Raw genomic sequence first — 21,843 nt, 5'->3', positions numbered from 1 at the left:
CGTTAAATACATTTATTAGTGTGATTACGCTGTGCTCGTATAGTATTAAATATCACCGATGCATTATGTTTGCCTTAGAATATTGAAATTGAAACTGAAATGTCAATGAAAATAATTGTACATGTATATAATATCTTTCCGTTTTGTCTAGAAAATGTCCGCTTCGCTGGCGTTTGATTTCTCAAGACAACGAAATTGCTACCTTGATTATCTTTTATACAGTTTTTCTTCGTTATACTCAAGTTATATAAACATGATAGGTTAGAGTGTTGAGAAAAAATCAATAAACTTTTTTTATCCCCGTTTACTCTGTTGTTCCAAAAATGTCCGTTGCGTATTTTAGTCATACCCGATGAATTGTGGGTAACTTCTGTACATGTCTGGGAAAACCAACTTTCATTTTTGCATCAAAAGCTAATGTGAAAATGCATTTTCTAGCATAATTGTTGTTAGAGGGTTGGTTAAAGTGTAAGTTATTGTTATTTTAGTTATAATATTGTGATTTGTGAGGAAATTTGTAAACATTTTTTTTGGACACCAAATTACCTGTCAGACCTCAGTGTAGCCCCTTTAACCTTTCATCTTAGTATGAAAGCAGTTTTAAAAACAACAGAAATGTTAATAACTTAGTAGCCTACCTGAACTTATCATCTGTATTTGAAAGGTAGAGTTGATTGTCACTTGTTGGGCAGACAGCAATAACAATATCTTGCTCAATTGCCATTGGTAACACCCCATATCCACAATAATCGATATGTTCTCCTTGAAAAAATAACAATATCTTTTTTACCCTTGAGCAAAATTCTCTCTCATTAGTATCGTTCTTCTTTAGTTCTTTGACTGATGGAAGCAAAACAACTTAAGTATGTCACTACAAAAGAACCATGCCTGTCAGCAATACATATGTGCCACACACTGTACAAATTTTAACGAACAAAGTGCTTTACCTTTCTGAATATGTATTATTACAAAATATAAAGTTAATTACCTATCAAATTAACACGCCCAGGTGCCCTTGCATAAAATTTCGGTTCACACTTGTACTTTTTTACGAACTTCTCCTTTATATTTGCATACCTGAAATACAAATTATTTTTTTACAAAATTGTACTTGCATTTTGAAAAAATTTATACATGCATGTGTATTTACATATCTTAAACAAAAACATGATTCTATTTGTATAAAATATTAAAAAAATATGACAATTTTAATGCAACAATGTGATAATAAATTTTTGTAATATCGCCCCTAGCCTGGGATTCAGGCGTTGATATTTTTTGCTTATTTATAACATACGCGCTATTTCATACTCCATCGTCATAGATAACGCACAACATCTCTGGTTTTGATAGTATCAACGCCTGGGGAAACCTGCGGGGTTTCCCATGTAATTATCGACCTATGATAATCCTATTAAAAGACCGATTATCACGTGACCAACAAATTACATGACTAAATCGAAATCGAGGCGAAGATGATGAATGTTGAAAATTTGACGCCATTTACTATTATAAATTGCGTCCAGCACAATTCTCTGATGCTCACAAACTTTATCCAATTTAACTAATCAAACCTGTTGATCGAATTAACTCATCATGCAATAAACTTTGTCAACGAGTGTTATTTTAATCGGAAATGGTGTTTTGAAAGCGAGGCTCCGTAACTGTTCGTTGAGCTTCGGGTCACTTCGTGGAAATTCCGTTTCTATTTTTAGCAACTATTTTGTTGTTGCATGAGTTATCGTTCTTTAAATAACACCCGTAATTTTCGGAGTGTATTCTAGGTGGCGCTTCGATCGAAAATTGTATTTCCCCAGGCTGTTGATTTGCCGAACAGAAGCACATAAAAAATCGACAGACTGGAACCCAGGCTATATCGCCCCATATTTGACATAATTATTGCCGCCTTATATTTGGCATTTTATCTTAGGGACTGTTGTCTGTGCATCCCACAGATGCGACAATGCAACATAACAAGAAAAAAAACTCTCTTTTACGGTGGCTATTTGTGACAAACTTCAGAACCAAAAATAAAACTTAAACACAAAAATGTATGATAAATGCTACATGTACACTGTACAGTACGTTTAGGATAATTTTTAGTGACATGTCAGTCAAGTCCACTATTACGATGTGAAACAGTTATCATATAGTGTTTATTATCTTTAAGCACCTAGCACGCAGGATTGCAATATAAATTAAAATATTGACATATTAATCAAGTGTCAGCGTAGCGCAGTAGGTAAGGTTGTACGTTCATCTTCTAGTTAAATACCAATGCAAGACTGGTTCAGATTGTACTTTTATCATAGCAGCACATTAGATGACATTGTTTGCATAATAAACAAGTCATTTATTTCATTATTTCGTGATGTCACGGTTGAAAGGTCATAATGACATAACGACAAACGAAAAAAAGAGCGCAACAAACAAAGTAGGTCTAATATATGTATATATATCTCGTTTAGCCGTGGGCAATCTCCTATACATGTACATGTAGGATTTGTTGCACTCTGTCTGTTGCACACACCCTACTGTAGGTTTTGAGCATCTCGAGACAACCCTCAACCCGCCCCCTTCTTTACAATTTTAAATGTCATATGGGACATTACAATGTCTAAACTTATGCAATAACGTGCATAAAAACGATTGCGTTTACCTGTTCATGGTCTACTCTTCGCTTCTGCTAAATTTTGTACCGGGGAGGTAAGGTCTGCCATTTTGTCGTATCACGTGGCAAATCAATGTCATGTGATCGGCTAAACATAAGGCTAAAATGTATAGATTCGTGCCAAAAGTTTTGAGATCACCCACTTTGTTTACCCGAAATCATCTGCTACGGTTAAATCTCATTTTATTCTATACTTTTTTGTACATATGTATTCAGATAAGTTAATTTAACATTCCTAGGGTACGAATCCCAGATTATTCTTAACCATGTAGTGATGTTATTATGGTACGGTGAATACAGCATTTATTATAGATTTTCCCACCAAAATGTCACACTATGGAATGCCGGTAGGGACATGCCACTTTGCTTATTTTGCCAAAACTACTTAATTGCTTATTTGCTAATTGCTGATTTGCCAATTTGCTTATTTGCCAATTTGCTTATTTGCCAATTGCTTATTTGCTTAATTGCTTATTTGCTTATACATGTTATACATAATTTTTTTATGGCTATTGTCAGGCGACACGTCCCGACTCGCTAAGTTCTTGTTTTGATATAAAATAACAAGTCTTTGTAGACTTATTATTTCAAGCTCATGAACCTATATCATGTTAATATTATGTTTATAAGGTTTTGTTAATTATAACTTGTGACAATTATGATCAATCCATCAATTACCTAGAATTATAGGTAGAAAGACAGATGGATTACATTTTAATCAATTTCGAAAAAAATAAAATTCAGTTTCAGAAAGTAGTTGTTTTTTTTAATTATCTTGAGTTTCCGTTTTTAGCTCCACTATTCAGAGAATAGGGATGCTATTCTTAGTAACTTTTTTTTCTTGTCATATCTCTGTTACTTTTGCTGATTCATGCATCTTACTGGCAACTTTGCATAAACTTTGCGTTACAGAGCATGCATTACAAAGTCAAAAGCTGTGCCGTTTTACTAAATTTCAGGTACCAAATTTATTGTATGGAAAACTTTGTTTTTTGTATTATCTGTTCTTTGGTTTTCAAATGTTACCCATAAGGTTAAATGGGCGCATGTAAACTATTAAAAGGGGGCTTTGTCCATTTCCCCTGGGCTGATATGGTCATGGTCACCTGATGCAGTAAAGTCATTAAAAAATGGAAAATGTGACCCAAATTTCAAAAATTTTAACCAAAGCAAAATGTTTATCCCCATGAATAAGTGATTTTCAAAAACTTTCAAAACCCAAAAAGGTATTTTTAGGGCCCCAAAACAAACACCCCTTTTTAGCTGCACCAAAATTTCATTTGTTTTTCTATTGTTCTCCCCTAAAATGGGCCTTGTGACAAATTTTGCTGGAATACGACTTTTTTATGTTAAAATAAAAAATTTTTTGTTTTTAATTTTTTTTATTTTCATTTAACCCAAATTTTTCATTTAAAATTAAAAACAAATGTTTATTTTTTGCCCCCAATCCTGACTTAAGGCACAAAAAGATTATAGCTGCAACCCTTATAAGGATTTCAAGCACGATGCTGGGGGGTTTGATTCCCCCTAAGTGATAGGTCTGTAATAATCAAAAAATTTTTTTTAATATTTATTTAAAAAAAATTGGAATTTTTTTACAACGATAAAACATTAAGTACTTTAAATTTTAGCTTGGGGTATATGTATTTTTTTTCGGATATGTAAAAATTTGTTGAAAAACCCTTTTTTAACGTGTCCAATTTGGGGTTTTTTAAAATCAAATTTTTAAATAGGTGTTTTTTAAGGGGCACGTATCCCCTTGGGGTAGGGATTGCCCCCGCTTTTGTTTCTCGGAAATGTCGCCATCGTTTTTTAATAATCTGGTGGATCCTGCAACAAATTCATTACCAACATTTCTTTTAAAAAAATGAATTTACAAAATATGTTGGTAAAGAAAAGATCTGACTAAAAGGTTGTTGTGTCAAAGTTCCTATACTTCGGCCCCGGAAATTTTTTTTTTGCAAGAAAGAAATTGCAATAGGAAATAGCAAAAAGAAAAAAAGGGTTAAAAAATAAGCAAATTGCAATTTAGCAATTTTGGCAATAAACAAATTTTTCATTTGGCTATCAGCCTTTGGAAATAAGCAAATCGGTTAAAATAAGCAATTCAAAATTTTCAAAAAACAAAATTGGGATGTCCCTCCGGCATTCCATAACCCAAAAATGTCCCCCGTCCTTTTTATGATACTGCAAAAAATGGTGAATGGTCCTTTTTAAAATGGGGTCTTTATATAAAAATTTGGTCCTTATATAATTAATAAGTTTGGTATAACTTTTTAAATACTTGTTATTTAAAAAAAAATCTAAGTATGAATTACTTTAAATTATTTGCAAATCTGCACTATTTTACATTGTCTTAACTTACATGTATATGTTCAATGGAACGGTCCACCGTCGTCCTTAGTCTAAAAAGATAAAATTTAAATTTCTTACATAAATCAGCTTGGGCACTTTAAGCAGAAAAATATGCAGAACATAATGAAGAAATAAACTCAGAAATAGTTTGAAAATCGTATTTTTGTGTTATTCATAGCCCAATTTGATTGAAAAGCATTGGAACACTTTTTTAAATTGTTTGACACGATTACACAATAAAAATAATTATTTTGGAAAAAAAAGTTATTGGTCTATACATGTACCTTTATCAAATGGAACATTCACATCGAAAGAATATTTCCAGCCTAACTATGTTAAAAGACCTCAGTGGAGTTCTTTAAGTACTATATATGGTCAATATTATTTCAAGTTTTATCAGATTCTATTTGAAACACCCTAGTTTCATACAACAATGATCTTTTGAAAAACAGATCAGAATTGCAATTTTGAATGACGTAATAGATTTGACATGCCAACTTTACCATTACTACTACTTAGTCTGTCTGTAAGTTAGCCATTGGTAATAATAGAAGACTGACGGAAAGGGCCGAGTAGTTGCGATTGTACCGTGCATTAGTACCGTTGGTATGCCAATGGTAATTAAGTATACCTACTCTGAACGCACCCTTAAATTATTTTATTCGGTATAATATTTTCATGAAGCAACATGACCCAAATTTAAAATGCGTTTTTTTTAATAAAAAAATAAATTTAAAACTCAAATCGGACTAATTATCACAAAAATGACCTTTGGTTTAATTCTGAATATGTTTCTTTATAATCTTTTGCATTTTTTCGTTTTTAAAAGATCTCCAGTTGATGTAAGATTATAAGAATATAAGAATATTATTCAGTTTAATATTTCGTATGTGGTGTGCAGTGAAATGCAATTTAATTATGCGTTACACTTTTCAAAATCCTTTTTGATAAATACACATTTAAGATATCGTTCTCAAATTTCCTCAAAACTAATTTGGCCTCTTAGAATATGAAGGACTTCGACTGTCTGCACGTGAAAAGTTATGAGAGCAAAAAGAAATCCATTTTTAACCAAAGAAACAATTTTTTAAACGTAAAATGCATCCATTATCATCCATATACGAAAATGAGCCCGTCATTGGCATTCGAAATCAGTCACCAAATTTTGCGCTAACTTTCTTAATATTTAAACTAATAACCTATATTTGTAACGTTATACAATAGATTTTGATTTATAGTTACCGGAAATAAACCAGGTCCCGATTTTGCACGAATGAATGGAATAAAAATAAGATGGCGCTTTATTTAGATGATATTTAAAAGTTGATAGGATTGTGTTTCAACATACTTTTAATGTAACGTTACTTAATTAATGATTAAGCAGATGTATACTATATTTATTCTTGTATTAACTTGCTTGGTAAAAAAATAAGAAAATTTAAGACTTTTGTTTATCTTTTAACTGTTTGAATCAATAATGTAAAGTTGTCGATTTTTTTAATTGATATAAACAAAACTTAGTCTCATTTGTGAGTCTATGTCATTAAAACAACTGAAAATATACTATTCTTTGATAAGATGAGTGACGCGTGCACGTGATATTCGATATCAATCACGGGGCGTATGCTAAAAATTAAAGTATCGCACTTTTTAAAACTGACACAGTTTTGAAACCACTTTATTTCCAAACGTGTGTTCATTTTACAGATCAATTGTAGAAAGGAAAGAAACGAGCAAAAGGGCGATAAGCATTACATTGGAACACTGTCACCAGACCTACAAATTGCTGTCTTATAATAAAATCATCCGAAAAACTACGTGTTCGTTCTTTTGTCCTTTTTATAAATTGTAATCTATACAGAGAAAAACAAGCAAAAAACGTTGTCTTATGGTTTAGATGATTAAACTAAAGAGTAAAATGACTTTAACTGATTTTAATGATTGTAGGGGAAAAAAACTTGAACTTCTGGTCCCGTGTTCACAAAGATTTAAGGATCAGGATCAAATTCAAAAACTCAAACATTCTCCATCATTTATCATCATAGATTAAATATTCCATATTAACTTGACAAAACTGGACTTGAAATAGCATGTTTATGAAATTTTAGAATAAATTTATTGTTATTTTTACAAGATACGGGCATTTTACAGTTGATCCAAATTTTGATCTTGATCCTAAACTTCATCCGATTATTTTTGTATTTGTTTTGTTAATTTATTGATTTTATCCCAAAATAGGTTGGTTTCTTTGCAAATAAGCAATTATTTTCATTTCGAATAAGTATCATTTAATTATAGCATAATACAATCAGTTTTAGTTATATAAAACAATGAAAATAAAATCAGGATCAGTTGATCCTGATCCTGATCTTTTCTTTGTGAACACGGGGCCTGGTGCCAGTGGCCTATTCGTTAAATATTTTACCAGGCCTAAATTGCCAACAAATCTTTTGAAATTATGGCTTTTGGGCTTTATTCGTTAATAGAAGCTGTAATATTATGTTTAAATGCAGTGTGTATCCTTCACGAAGAAAGGTTTTTATCTAAGAGTAGGTATTTCTTCATCACTCGCCTAAGTACTTCAAATTTTATCATCAGGCTAGTTGATAAAATTCGGACAGATCATAATTCGGATACTTTTTTTATGTACTACAGTCTGCAGGATTTTTTCACTGTTTTTTGGAACAAAGACTAGAATCGTATTTGTGTTTTGCTAATAATAAGGTTTAGTTCATTTTCGCTGTCAGAATTCTATTGAAAGGTTTACTCTTCCGACATGAAAGTAAAAACAAATATTCGGATTATTCCACACTGCAGCGTATTTTTTACATTAATGACATATTTCAGTATTGCAGTTCTATATTTTCAGTTGGTTGGGGCACAGATCAGAGAGGGTTCGGTGAGCAGCCTGGGATGAAAACACAAGTGATGAATTTAATACGCTCAATAAGAACAGTTATGAGAAGTTAGTTCTTTCTCAGTTTACTATACATGTACATGTCTGTTCATTAGTTTATTATTTATATGTAAAGTTGGCAATATAAATTTTTAAACCCATTTCCAGCTGGGATGACCCGTTTTGAATTATTAAGATTAGTCCATTAGTTCAAATCAAAAGTAATACTGTATAGTATTTGTATTTAATCATTAATCATGGTACTGAGACATATGTACTTGTCAGAGTTGATCTGGGACATACTATAAGTTATACATGTAGTATGTCCCAGAGTTGATGAACATGGCTATTTTTCCTAAAAATGTAAAGGCAAAGAAGACATTCATTTCTTCATTATAGATATATTATTAAAATTATTAGTTTTGTGGAAATAATAAATCTGTATAGTACATTTATTTTACTTTTGGTATATAACATAATTGTCTTTTTTGTCAATTAATAAGATACATTATACCATTATGAATATGTAGGCCAAAATGAGGGTTTCAAATGCATTCAAGGCCTCACAAACTACATTGTATGTCGTAAAACCAAAATTGGTCACTTCAAATTCAAAATGGACCATCTCAGAAAAAATAAAGCCTTGAAAATCTTGTTAAAACATGTTGTGACTTTTGATGTTTTTTTTTCTTTACAGTACCCCTGATAGGCATCAATGTTATAGTGATAGGATTTATGTTAGTACTTGGATGATGAATGGAGAGAGAATGAACATGCTTGATAAACTTGTAAATGTAAGATATATACATACAACTGTGAATGAACAGATATTGGTGCAATGGATGAAAAACAGAAATAAACACGTCAAATATGAAACACCAATGGTTGAAACTTCAAATATGAAAACGCCAGGGTTCACTGATAGAATACTTTGCAAAAGGATAGAAAAGAATTACATGACCTGAAGATCTTGTCACCTTAGAGCAATAACTGGTATTAAATTTAGAAGGACTTTACCTGCTATTGCACTGAGATGACATATATGGACTACATGTATTTATTGACTATTTGATTTTAGTGTAGTGTTTGGGTCTATACAGTGTATTGTCTATGTTGTATGGACCAAAGTTATTTGAATGAACATCTATTTCAGTAAAGACTTTTATTGTATGTACATGTACTCAATAATTTATACAAAAAATGTAAGGATTGTATGTTGATTGAAATTACAGATGTAAGGTACTACATTTGTATAGAATGTTCAGTGTTAATTGGATGATGACATTGGTTATATTAAACCCATGAAAAACAAGATAGAGAGTTTTTAAAATATCATTATGATGGCTTATATATATTAATATATTTATCTATTAATTTTGTATTCATCTGTCCATCTGTAAGTGCATTATTATATGGCGTTTAAAATTATATTTAACATACAAATTGTTTACGATCAGCGTATTGTTTTTATCAAGAATCTATTTTAAAGCTTAATGTCCTGTAAATATCATGAATTCAGAATAGTTATTGTTTTCTTTTTTTTGCTTTGATAAAATTGCCTTCAAAGGCCTTTTATAATCGTCTTTAAGGATAGCATGTATTTTTGAATCTAAATTTAGTTGAATTACTTGAAATAAATCTGGGGTACACAAGTGACATTGAATTGTATAGGCTAGCAAGATAATATAAACTATATTGCCCAAGAATTGAATAGGCAATGATAAAGAAGTTTTTTTGGTCATTTTGAATTGTGGATCTCCAACCTTTACCCTGCTGAAACTGATAGTAACTTAAATGTAGTCTTTCCTCGATCTGACCTGTTAACGCTGCATGCCTCCAGATGAGCCAAAATATTATTTTTTTGAAAATACACTTGACAAAAAGTACTAAGATTTCACGAAAAGTATAAAAGATTCAAGGTTCAAGTAATAAATTACATGTTATGTATGAAAAAGGACTGAATTTGCAGTATTTCATTTTATCACTACATTTCTACTGCGTTACTGGTGCAGTAAGGGCTATTTTTGCTTGTTTTGACCAGTAATTTATGTGGATTGCAAGTGCTGTTTGCAATGTGTAAATTATTTTCTTTGTATACTTCATAATATTTTATTTGTAAATTCGTTTTTAAAAGATCATAAAAAATAACACTAATCTGGAGGCATACTGCTTTAAATGATTAATATCTTATTATAGATGTAAGATAGCTGCGCCATGACAAAACCAAACAAGTGCATTTGCGACCAGTATAAATCCAGACCAGACTGCACATCCACGCAGTCTGATCAGGATCCATGCTGTTCACTTACAAACCCTATACATGTAACAAGAAGAGAAATTGATAGCAAACAGTGGATGCGCAGGCTGGTCTTGATCCATGCTGATCGCAAACGCACTATGTTGGTTATGTCATGGCGCGGCTCATATGTTAATGTTTGCCATTGATTCTAATTAGTGACATATGTTTGTAAAAGGTATTCTTCAGTCAATAAACTGTGATCTATCCAGTTATTTTTTTTATTAAATAACACATCATATATGTTTTTTTGTTTTGTTTTTCTTTGAGGGGCGTGGAGAATGTTGTTGATAAAGTTTAAGCATCCAATTTGGTCACTGTTTTACATTCAGTAACTTTTATTCATCAATTTTTTTGTGTGTACATGTAGTTTTTAGATATGGCTGGAAAAAATAGTGGCTTTTCCTTACTCGAGTGACCAATAATCTTCTTAAATATGATCTTTAGAATTTAACTTTGAGAATGGTTAAACAGAAGTTACGGTTGTGTACTTTTTCCATTATCTTTAAACAACGTTGAAACTATTTGAGCACCTGCCTTTACTCAAAACATCTAGTCGTCGACAACCAATTAAATTAAATGTATTGACGTGCGTTCACTTAGATGCTTGCAAAACTAGGATAATTTTTGGATTCAGTTTATTTTCTTCATCTTACATTAAAAAAACCCACGATATTCAAATTAGTTGAAATTACCTTTTATCAGTGCTTATCTTGAATGTTGTTGTTTATGAAAATCAAAAATAAATGTACATGAAATGACAAAAGAGACCTTTAGTTGTACAATGTCAATAGAAGTCCCCACTCGGAACCCACTGCAATATATATATTCTGTGACAAGCATCCGTAAATGAGGGAACGCCGATTCCAATGTTCTTACCTCGTTTTTATTAGCTCACCTGAGCATATGCTCAGGGTGAGCTATTAGGATCACTCTTCGTCCGTCGTACGTTGTCCGTTGTCCGTTCACACTTTTAAAACGACATCTGCTCTGAAACCATAAGGCAGATCATAATGAAACTTCACAGAGATGTTCCTTGTGTGAAGCCTTAACAAAGTTGTTCAAAGAATTCCATTCCATGCAGAACTCTGGTTGCCATGGCAACCAAAAGAAAAAACTTTAAATATCTTCTTCTAAAAAACCCAAAGAGCTAGACCTTAGATATTTGGCATGAAACATCTTCTAGTGGGTGTCTACCAAGTTTGTTCAAATAAAAGCCCTAGGGTCAAAATTGGCCCCGCCCCAGGGGGTCATTGATTTCCCTATATGCATATAGTAAAAACTTAAAAAATCTTCTTTAAAGAATCCAAAGAGCTAGAGCTAAGATATTTAGCATGAAACATGTTCTAATGGATGTCTACCAAGTTCGTTCAAATAAGAGCCCTGGGGTTAAAATTGGCCCCGCCCCGGGGGTCATTCATTTTCCTTATATGTTTATAACAAAAACTTAAAAGATCTTTTTTGAAAAAAAAACAAATAGCTAGAGTTTAGATACTAAGCATGAAACATCTTCTAGTGAGTGTCTTCCAAGTTTGTTCAAAAAAAGCCCTGGGGTCAAAATTGGCCCCGACCCGGGGGTCATTCATTTTCCTTATATGTGTATGACAAAAACTTACAAAATCTTCTTTGAAAAAACTCAAATAGCTAGAGTTTAGATATTAAGCACAAAGCATCTTCTAGTGAGTGTCTACAAAGTTTGTTCAAATAAAAGCCATTGGGTCAAAATTGGCCCCGTCCCAGGGGACATTGATTTTCCTTATATGTGTATAGCAAAAACTTAAAAATCTTCTTTGAAAAATCCTGAATAGCTAGAGTTCAGATATTAAGCATGAAACATTGTCTAGTAAGTGTCTACAAAGATTGTTCAAATAAAAGCGCTGGGGTCAAAACTGGCCCTGCCCCAGGTGTGTCATTGTTTTTAACTATGTGTGTAAAGAAAAAAACTTGAAAAAATCTTCTTTTAAAAAACCCAACAAGCTAGACCTTAGATGTTTAGCATGAAACATCTTCTTATGGGTGTCAACCAAGTTTGTTCAAATAAAAGCCCTGGGGTTTAAACTGGCCCCGCTTCGGGGCCCTATATACAGGTGAGCAACTTTAGGGCCATCATGGCCCTCTTGTTAACATACATGTATATGAGATCGGTTTGTTGACTGTCAAGGTAAAGGTCACCTTATCTCTTGTAAATACTCACAAAATATTATTATCTATTTGTCAAGGTGAAGATAAACTTTTAAAAGATGTTTTCCGTAAAATTGTTAGCCGCTCATTTCTTCATCTGTAGTTTAAAGAAAGGAGTTTTCTCGGGTTCAGAAACACCTAGGAAACTTCAGTTCGTACGCTTTCTTGTGACGGTGAATGACACATGGGCGGACCCTCCAGGGTGAGAAATACTTACATCATTTCGAATTTTTGTCACTTTGATATAGATATCATTTTGCATCTACTCAAAAATTGTCATGCAAAGTCTGGGTATTACTATTTATGCATTACATATATCTATATTATATCTACAGATGTATTTCGACAATTGCCACACCTGTGGTCCCTGTAAACAAATCTGAGAACCTTCAGGTTGGCGAATGTGATCACGGACCAATCGAGTATACATTTTACACACCGGGGAAGAATTATAATAAATATGTGAGTTTTGAACATTTACATTATTACACCATTTTTATTTTCGAAGCTTTATACATATCCTTAAGGTGAGAAAGGACTTCCTTTCGGTAGCTTATGTGAAAACTGATGTCGGATGTTCTTTATTTTATACCGCCCGTCAACTGAACAGATTAAAGGGAAATCTTCAGTTAAATAAGAGTATTTATAGACTTAAATCCAAATGTAAGTAATTAAGATATGAATAAAAATGTATATAAAATAGATTATCCTTTATAAAAATAAGACGAACGGATGTTCTAAATAGTTGTTGCACTTGTATAAACTTGGAATCATTTCAACTGCATAAAGGGCCATCAGAAATAATTTTTTTCTAAAACGTGCGCACGCGATAGCAACTACGTGAGCACGTAATAGCTACTACAAGCTATTAAGTGCGCTCGAGATAGCTATCTCGTGCGCACGTAGTAGCTATCGCATGCGCACGTGATAGATGAAATATTTCTGATGTCCCCTCTATGCCACCGTAGACATGCACAATCAAGTTTAAAGATTCTTTGAATAGCCATATTCTGTGAATGTCCACCATTTATATTTTCAGACTGTTTCATTAATCTTCCACTCCTCAGTCATAGAAGATGCTAGTCCACCAACCTGTGACCTGTCGTGGAACGGTACATATCTCGTCCCGAAATCCCCGGTAAAAGAGAATCCAGATCTCCTGCCATCTTGCTTTGTCCAGGACTCGCGTGAAGGCTACCATATGACGTCATACTGGTTCCATTTACTTGACTGGAGTTTTGAATAAAAATGATAGAACATTGATTTTTCACTTGAGAATTCCATCTTTAAGTCACCATTAAGTTAAGCTCTACTGGTGAACGGTCAAAGGATTCAAGTAATACCGACCTTGAATATGTTTATTCATTTAGTACAATTTGACTGTCAGCGCTCAAACTTCAACTTCATTGAATGGCAGCCCTCATTCAATCGGTTTGTAGTATGTAGACTAAGAATTAATATCACAATGGCCTTCATGCAGTTAGTCCGGTTTCAATCAATAAAGGATATTCTTCTCATGGTATCTACATATTATTATGATCTTTGATTTTAGGGATTCTTGGGCAAATGTTAAGGTCACTTAATTAATTGACTCAAACATTTCAAAACATAGACTTATGTAGTTCATTGATCAAGTAACAAACAAACAAACACAATCAAATCTGCACATAATGACAGGTTAGTTATGTACGTAGGTCTACACTGTTAAAGGGGAAGGCAACTCACGAAACGTTACATTCCTACGGCCTTTCATTTATTTTGTTTTAGTTTGTTGAACTATCATCAAGACCACGTTATCTCTTATAAAATTTAATACAAAATGAAATATCATTTCACGTGGTCCGTACAGTGCGGACCCTTATTATATAAACTTAAAACACAGGTTAGTATTTTTAGTAATTATCAACTTGTCCAGTTCAATTTCTTTAAGAGGTTTCACTAAGGTTGTTGTCGCTGTTTTTCTTTCAAGGAAGGTAATTGCTTGTATAGTTTCAAGTTTATTAGCCGCTATAAGTATAGTTGCAAATAACATACAACAGTAACATGATTAACAAAACAACAATTTAAGAGAATATTAGTGATCGAGTGGATTAGGAAAGAAAATTATCAAATGACCAGAAAGTTATTTGTTACATACTGTATATCGCGATTTTTATTATTATTATTAATTATTATTATTATTATTATAATATGGTGATATTTAATGTGTTGCAACAATAGCTATTTGAAAAACAACCTTAACGTATGGACCAGTCGCGTATACATTTTATTAGCACACCAGGAAAGACTTAATGGTATCAAATTCTTCATCATTGTATAAGATTCGAAGTACAGCGTTTACTTCTACTCATTCTGCCTACTTTAATTTACGAATGAAATTTCCGTTTAAAGCCGTAAATTGCCGAATATTGGCGGAAAAAATCAACTCTAAATTCTATTTTTATGAACCAATGAAATGAATTATCTATTTATACTTGCCAATGATGCGATCCATTTTATAAATAGATAGTCTATTTTTAACTCTAATGTTTATATATAAAACTGAAAGTAACTTGGTTAAACAGAAATGTTAATAAGCATTTTGTGGTAGTAGCTTAAAAATTAAGGAATAAGAAAACATGGCCACCTGTTCAGTTGATGTGTATATCAAACTTCCTAGCGGTAAAGCAATCTCATCGCAACATTTACCGTCGGACACCGTGCGCCAAGTGGCTGCACATGTTGCCAAGGGTGAGGGTGTCGCTGAAGGAAGGCTTCGCTTAAAGTACCAGGGGAAAATACTTGACAAATCAAAAACGATTGGATATTTGGGGATTCGTGAAGAAACCATATTGAAGGCTGAGGTAAGGGTTCATTTTCAAATCCAAGTTAAATCTTTTCAAAAATATTTGTGTAACATCGTACGTGTGTAGCTATATAATTATAAATTATTCTAATACATATTATAATTTATGTACTATACAATGCGTTGTAACTTTAATGTATTGATGATCTGAATCTATATATTATTATTAATACATGTACATTACTATTATTTTAACCTTTTCTTTATATTTCAGATCGTTTTCCCAAAAGACATTGGTATTATGGTGAACTTTCCTGATGGCCGGTGCGACCCCTTAACACTTAAAAACACAGACACCGTCCTTACATTGAAACATAGGATAGATGAAGCGACTGGGATCTCGCCTTCTACACAGATACTAAAGGTAGGCCATATCTATTCTTATATTTAACAACAACAACAAAAACAGCAACAAAGACAAAAAAAATCAAAGAACCTGTAAATTAGTAATAACACAATATTATTGTATAGGTTAGAATAACTACTATAAATCCTTTGTTGCCTTTATTCGTGGATTTAAATATCTCTTGAATGTCAACGTGTATTGTAATGACATTTTATCAGCATATCGTATATTGGCTAATTTGACTTAACATTTAATTTGCTGATATGGCCTACTTATAACCGATTCACTGTCCTGTTTAATTTATATGATTTTAATATACCACAGGGTGGTCTGATATAGGTCTTAAACAATCTTACAAACCAATTTTTTTCAATATTTTACATGTTTTTCTTTTTAGACAATTACACGAAAGTATTGAAATATAAAGTAAGATATTACTTTTTATTTGTTTATTTAAAGACTTCCACTGGACAGAAAATCAGCGGAGATTCAAACTTGTTGTGTGATGTAGGGGTGACTGACGATACGGTTATCACCGTGCAGGAATATACTCCAGTGAAATCTTCTCAGTCAGGTAGATTCATTAGTAGTTATATATAGCATGTGTACCTCACACTTAGATTTCCCTTTCCCATCACAAAAATAATAAACGTATATATGTATAGTATTATATACATTCATCCAATAATGATTCCTTTTATTTCTTTTAAAACCCAACTAAAAATGAAGGGAAAAAACAATATATGTGTATGCACATACGATTAGTGAAATAAAATCAAAACTGACAAAAAAAGTATTTAACAGATGTCCATTTATACTTCATACAGGCAGAGATATTCAATTTTTAGTTAAATAGACAGTGATAAATACATTTTCAACGGACATTGGGTAAATTTTATAACCTTAAAGCATAAAAATTGCAAAATAATATTCTTTTATTTGCAGATGGCAATAATTCGGACATTACAGAAGAAGTTGACGAAGAGAAAAAACAGGTACAAGAAAATATGACGTTTTAACTGTTTACTATTACTAGTATAATATTTGAAAATTTGTCACAAGAATCTTAAATGCTTATATGGTAAGCATCTATATAATTTTATGGATCTAGATAAAACGAACTTTTCTGCATGTGCCTTCTAAATGTCCGATTTACTATAAATTCATTTTTCATACATTTTTACTCTAAGACAAAGACGATTAAATTTTGTCCTTTAAATGTCCTGTAGTAAAAGTTTAATGTAATTAAACCCTATAATCATAATCTTATATACTTTTGTTGTTCTTTGGTTTAGGATTTAATCAACACCTTTAATACTGGCGGAAGAAACGTCGAAGTTGTTTTCTGCTTTGATACAACGGGCAGTATGTACAGTTGTTTGACAACGGTAAGTGAACTTTACTTTGAACAAAAATTTTAACCTGCAAAATTCATTTGATGGTCGATGTAGATACAATGTTATTTCTAATCTTACATCAATATATATATAACAATTGTTATGTAGACCTATCAAATCAGTATTTGTTTCCGAGTTACTATGAAACTTTGTTTGGAACATAACAAGAAGATTATATGAGAAAATAACAACAATAAGTTAATGAAATAAGATGTCTAGATATGTATAATAAGCTCCAAAGACCTTAGTCTGTTAATTATTGTGTGTTTGGTGTGGCGCATATTTTCTTTTAGTTCAGGACAATTCAATTCATTCCTCGCTGCTGTTTTGTTCTGCTTTATGAATGGTTGAAAGTTTTATCCGGAGAAACAAACATTAGTAAATGATCAAGGAACCCTTCTTGCTTACAAATCCTCAGATCTATGCCTGAACATTTCTCAAGTTAACTAAATCCAAGAAAAAGTGTGGAGATACATAAATAAGTATACCTTGAAGAAAAAAAAAGCAATTCCGATGCATATTAGCTATGCACATCAACTATTGTCCGATAGTTTCCTTAATGGCATTTTAATATTTGTTTAGGTAAGAAATAAGTTACGTGAAACATGTCGACGTTTGTTGCGAGACGTCCCACGCATGCGCATTGGGATAATGGCAGTTGGTGACTATTGTGACTATGATGTATATGTGACGCGTTATGTTGACCTCACAACTGACGTCGACAACCTCGTAGACTTTGCTGACAATGTCCCTTCAACTTCCGGATGCGATGCGCCAGAGGTTAGTTTATAGTATACCATTTCATTTCTCAATTTTTCCCTAATTTTACTTCTCAGGTTAGAACGAAACTGCGTGAGACATGCACACGGTTATTAAGTGATATCCCAAACATGCGTATAGGAATCATGGCCAATGGTGATTTCTGCGATTTTGATAAGTATGTGGTTACTTCCGTCGATTTAACGAGTGATACTGAGACGGTAGTGAACTTTGTCAATGGAGTAGGGTCGACAGGAGGTGGGGGTAATGGAGGGGAGGTAAGAAAACGTATACCAGAACATGAAGATTTTAAAATGATAGGCTACAAATTAAATAAAAAGAGCAATCAATGTATAATCAAATCGGAAGCGCAGCTTCGATAATCACTCTTGTTTTCCTGTAGACATAGGGCATATGTCTGGCAAGCCTGATTGCTTTGCCAAGAAGTAAAAATATAACAAATTCTTATTTATTGGACTTGTTTTCCCTCTCCTGTATAATGTAGCTCTTTTTTCACCAGTCTTGTTAAAGAATCTACTTAATTGCTTTAGAGAATGGTTTTGAGAAAATGTATCCTTAATTTAACATATCCATCTGAATCTGTCCATGAATTTTATTTTAATTTTACATTGTTGTATTGACGAAATCTTAGATCATTAAAGATTTATAATATCTGTATACATGGGCTTACGCACATATTATACAAGTATTTTTTTAAACAATAAACAAGAAAGCTTTGCGAAGTTGATTGTATAAGAAAACGTATGACGTGTTTTCCAGGCATATGAGTGGGCCTTACGTAAAGCTCAGCAGCTAGATTGGTCTGAAGACAGCGCTAAAGCATTCGTAATGATCGGTGATGAAATACCCCACCCACCTTCTTATACAGATCAGAACCTATTTTGGCGGGACGAACTTGATGTTTTAGCTGGCATGGGTGTCAAGGTAACCATTTACTAATAATCATTATGTATAAAACTATTACGAATTATATAACCTTTTAACAGTCAGAAGATACTGATATTTTCACAAGTAGTATGTCAACAGAAGAAAAAAAACAATATGAAGGCCTATATATTTCGATTTCAAGAAGTAGAGTTTCAACTTGATCTGCTGTCGAGTGCTATATTTCTGGTAATTAATCATTCATCTTTTGTTGTCTTATTTCAGGTATATGGAGTACAGGCATTGAACCAGAATGTGTCAACACCATTTTATGAGGAGCTAGCCGAGCGCTCTAATGGCTTTTACCTTAAACTGAAAGACTTTAACTTAATTACGGATATGTTTTTAGCAGGTAATACATGTACATTTGTATTGTAAAATTTGTTTCTTTTTTGTCTAATTTGATATGTTTTCTCCGTTTATTGAGTAATGGAGATTTTCCGATATCGGTCTTATAATTCCTTTCTCTTTCATAAGACCCAACATTTCGTCGATCAGGCTGCTCAGTTTTGGTTGGTGTTCACTCCAGTCCTTTCTTTTAATTCACTGCAATGGCTAACTTAACCGGTGGAGGACATTTTCAGATGGCCTGTGTCTAAATATTTCTTTTACATACTCAATGCTTATAAAGACGGATAGATTGTGTTGTTTTTATTTCTGTAATCTTGAATTCTTCGACTGTGTCCACTCTAGTGTTCATATGGAAATGTCTTCGTTTTCAGTATGTTACCGAGAAGCAGACGAAGGTCAGGAAAATGGTGATCAGGGTCAGTTAGACGCTTTTGCAGAAGAAGTGGAAAAGGAAGGACGTATGACAGAAAATACTAAACAGTTTCTTGAAAAGTTGAAGGAGGAAAAACCGAAAGAATCGCAATCTAAGGCTTCAGAAAACAAAAAAGTAAAATTTATAAATTGCTGTTCTTTCATCTTTTGTTTTTCAAACAGGACTAAAGCTAGTTAATGTGCATATTCCTGTGGTATTGAATCCGTTAAATGTGAAAAAAACCTTTTTGTATTCTACAGACTATATTTAGGAATGTACCATACTACATGTATACTGATTACAAGATTTATGTTTTTAGTATGCACGGCTTTTACGAAATTTTGTAAAACAAGATAGGATGTTATTATAAGCTAGCTATATCAAAAATATAACCGATGATTCAGTTATATCAAACAAAATAAACTTTTCTTTTTGTAATTACAGCGATATGTAGCTCAAGAATGGTGGGATCCAAATGTAAAGAAAGATTTCAGTACACCTCAATATAAGTATGTTCAAGAAACAGATTCATGGCTACCATATCGTAAGTAATATCTACTGATATTTTTTTTTAACTTACCTAATATTTGATGATTTATTATTGCATGTAACGATGTTGCCAACTAGTTTATGTATGAAGGTGTTTCTGTATAAAGATAAAATGCAAAGCTTCAACTAAGAGAGTATTGCAATGAGTTGCTAGACTATATCATAATCTCTGGCGAAGGCTGAAGATCTGTCAGACTTTTCATTCGAGATGGCCGCGAGGTGACCGGTATGGCCGCGTGGTTAACATGCTCGATTGCTTGCCATATATGGCTTAAAACCCAATCTGTGCCAAGGGGTTGTTTCCTGACACTTATTGGTTAATTCTGGTTTTGTTCTAGGAAAAAAGAGTGTATCATTATAAAGGTTAAAGAACCCAACACAATCTAGCTAAAAAACAGAGATTGTTTGTTAATATTTAAGTTGACCTGTTACAGAAATTTATAAAATTAATATATTAGTAATCAAGCACCTTGTCTTCAACTTTTTAATCCTAACTTCGCTAAATATCTTAAATGGACCAATCCATCTTTCAATATGGATATAACCATTTTAAGGTAAAATTTCGGAATTAGTTAACTGACTGAATAGCAAACAGTGTAGAAAATGATCAGTGGGCATGGATGTGCCAGTTGATCTTGGTCTGCAATGGTTGCATGGCTAGTTTCTGTCACAACTAGCAGGGTGTGTAACAACAATTTTATAGCTACATGTATGACAGTGAAGCAATTAAAGATTATTTTTTACTTAAGATTAGTTTACGTGTCTACATCTACATATTACCCTGGATCAATCGATCATGACTAGAACTTGGAGGTTAATTAATTTGTTCACGTTATTCACAGATTATTCTGAGACGTCAACAAACAGTGCTATAAACATTGTACCTTATACACCAACAACAACAACAACTAAACAGACATCCAAACTGAGACAACTTTTTAGAAGATTGTTACGAAAAAAATGAACAGAAATACAGCAAAGAAGTTTTCACTACAATTTTGCGTACAGCATGCGAAGATCTTTGGACTCCAATATTTGGTGATTCTCTCACTTGATAAAATGCAAATAGCTAAATTTGTGTTGTGGATTTGTCCACCTTTGAATTTGAAACAGGCCATTCAAATTTAAGGGGATTTAATATTCAAATTGCAAAAACTGAACAACCAAGTTTAGACCTGGTAAGACTTGCACACAATTGTGCACACTGGTCAAACCTAAGCATTATCAGCTGGGCAGGGTTAGTGTAACCAAAAGGAGGTATTATATCCAAGAATTAGCATACACAGAGCAGATGAATATGTGTAAGTTTTCTGTATTCATCTCAAAATGACAACTTCAGTTTTATAAGTAAATGAGCCGCGTCACGACAAAACCAACATAATGCGTTTGCGACCAGCATGGATCCAGACCAGCCTGCGCATCTGCACAGTCTGATCAGGATCTATCCTGTTCGCTTACAAAACCCTATAACAAGAATAGAAACTGATAGCGAACAGCATGGATTTTGATCAGACTGCGCGGATGCGCAGGCTGGTCTGGATCCATGCTGGTCGCAAACCCATTATGTTGGTTTTGTTGTGACGCGGCTCAAATTATTCATCTCAAACTGAGCACATTTATTTAAAAAATAAATCATGTTGATGTGTATAATAAGCATTCGTTTGAAAGTGTTGCTTGATCAATAATATGTTCACTGTGATAATTTTTGTTGTTCATCATTGTATTAGTACAAAATATATGTACAAACATATATGTGTATTTTGTTTTTCCTTTTTTTATCTATGTAAATGTTGTTTATATTTATGTTAATGAATGTCAACAGATGTAAATTGTCAATGAA

General features: G+C 32.7%; 3 protein-coding genes across 4 annotated transcripts; all 3 read left to right on the top strand.

The window, feature by feature from the left end:
- Nucleotides 1-7,433: 7,433 nt before the first annotated feature.
- Nucleotides 7,434-10,459, top strand: LOC132717675 (immediate early response 3-interacting protein 1-like). Its single transcript, XM_060701209.1, has 3 exons — nt 7,434-7,575; nt 7,896-7,991; nt 8,620-10,459. Exons 1-3 carry the CDS (start codon nt 7,485-7,487, stop codon nt 8,673-8,675), a joined length of 243 nt encoding a protein of 80 aa, XP_060557192.1. The 5' UTR covers nt 7,434-7,484; the 3' UTR covers nt 8,676-10,459.
- Nucleotides 10,460-12,414: 1,955 nt separating this feature from the next.
- Nucleotides 12,415-13,662, top strand: LOC132717669 (uncharacterized). Its single transcript, XM_060701194.1, has 3 exons — nt 12,415-12,601; nt 12,735-12,861; nt 13,439-13,662. Exons 1-3 carry the CDS (start codon nt 12,459-12,461, stop codon nt 13,643-13,645), a joined length of 477 nt encoding a protein of 158 aa, XP_060557177.1. The 5' UTR covers nt 12,415-12,458; the 3' UTR covers nt 13,646-13,662.
- Nucleotides 13,663-14,817: 1,155 nt separating this feature from the next.
- On the top strand, nt 14,818-21,272 carry LOC132717674 (uncharacterized). 2 transcript variants are annotated; one of them, XM_060701207.1, is made up of 11 exons: nt 14,818-15,242; nt 15,459-15,608; nt 16,050-16,164; nt 16,536-16,585; nt 16,886-16,978; nt 17,824-18,024; nt 18,527-18,691; nt 18,917-19,043; nt 19,414-19,589; nt 19,899-19,998; nt 20,846-21,272. In XM_060701207.1, exons 1-11 carry the CDS (start codon nt 15,018-15,020, stop codon nt 20,965-20,967), a joined length of 1,524 nt encoding a protein of 507 aa, XP_060557190.1. In that variant the 5' UTR covers nt 14,818-15,017; the 3' UTR covers nt 20,968-21,272. The 2 variants fall into 2 exon arrangements, with proteins under 2 accessions (XP_060557190.1, XP_060557191.1); XM_060701208.1 differs by lacking the exon at nt 17,824-18,024 and adding an exon at nt 17,570-17,767 and having other exon boundaries at nt 14,820-15,242; nt 20,846-21,271.
- Nucleotides 21,273-21,843: the final 571 nt, after the last annotated feature.

The sequence above is a fragment of the Ruditapes philippinarum genome, unplaced genomic scaffold (assembly GCF_026571515.1).
Source record: "Ruditapes philippinarum isolate M1 unplaced genomic scaffold, ASM2657151v2 ctg6195_1_1_1_1, whole genome shotgun sequence".
Lineage (NCBI taxonomy): Eukaryota > Metazoa > Mollusca > Bivalvia > Venerida > Veneridae > Ruditapes > Ruditapes philippinarum.
The sequence above is the reverse complement of the archived record's forward strand: the minus strand, read 5'-3'. Positions and strand labels throughout refer to the sequence as shown.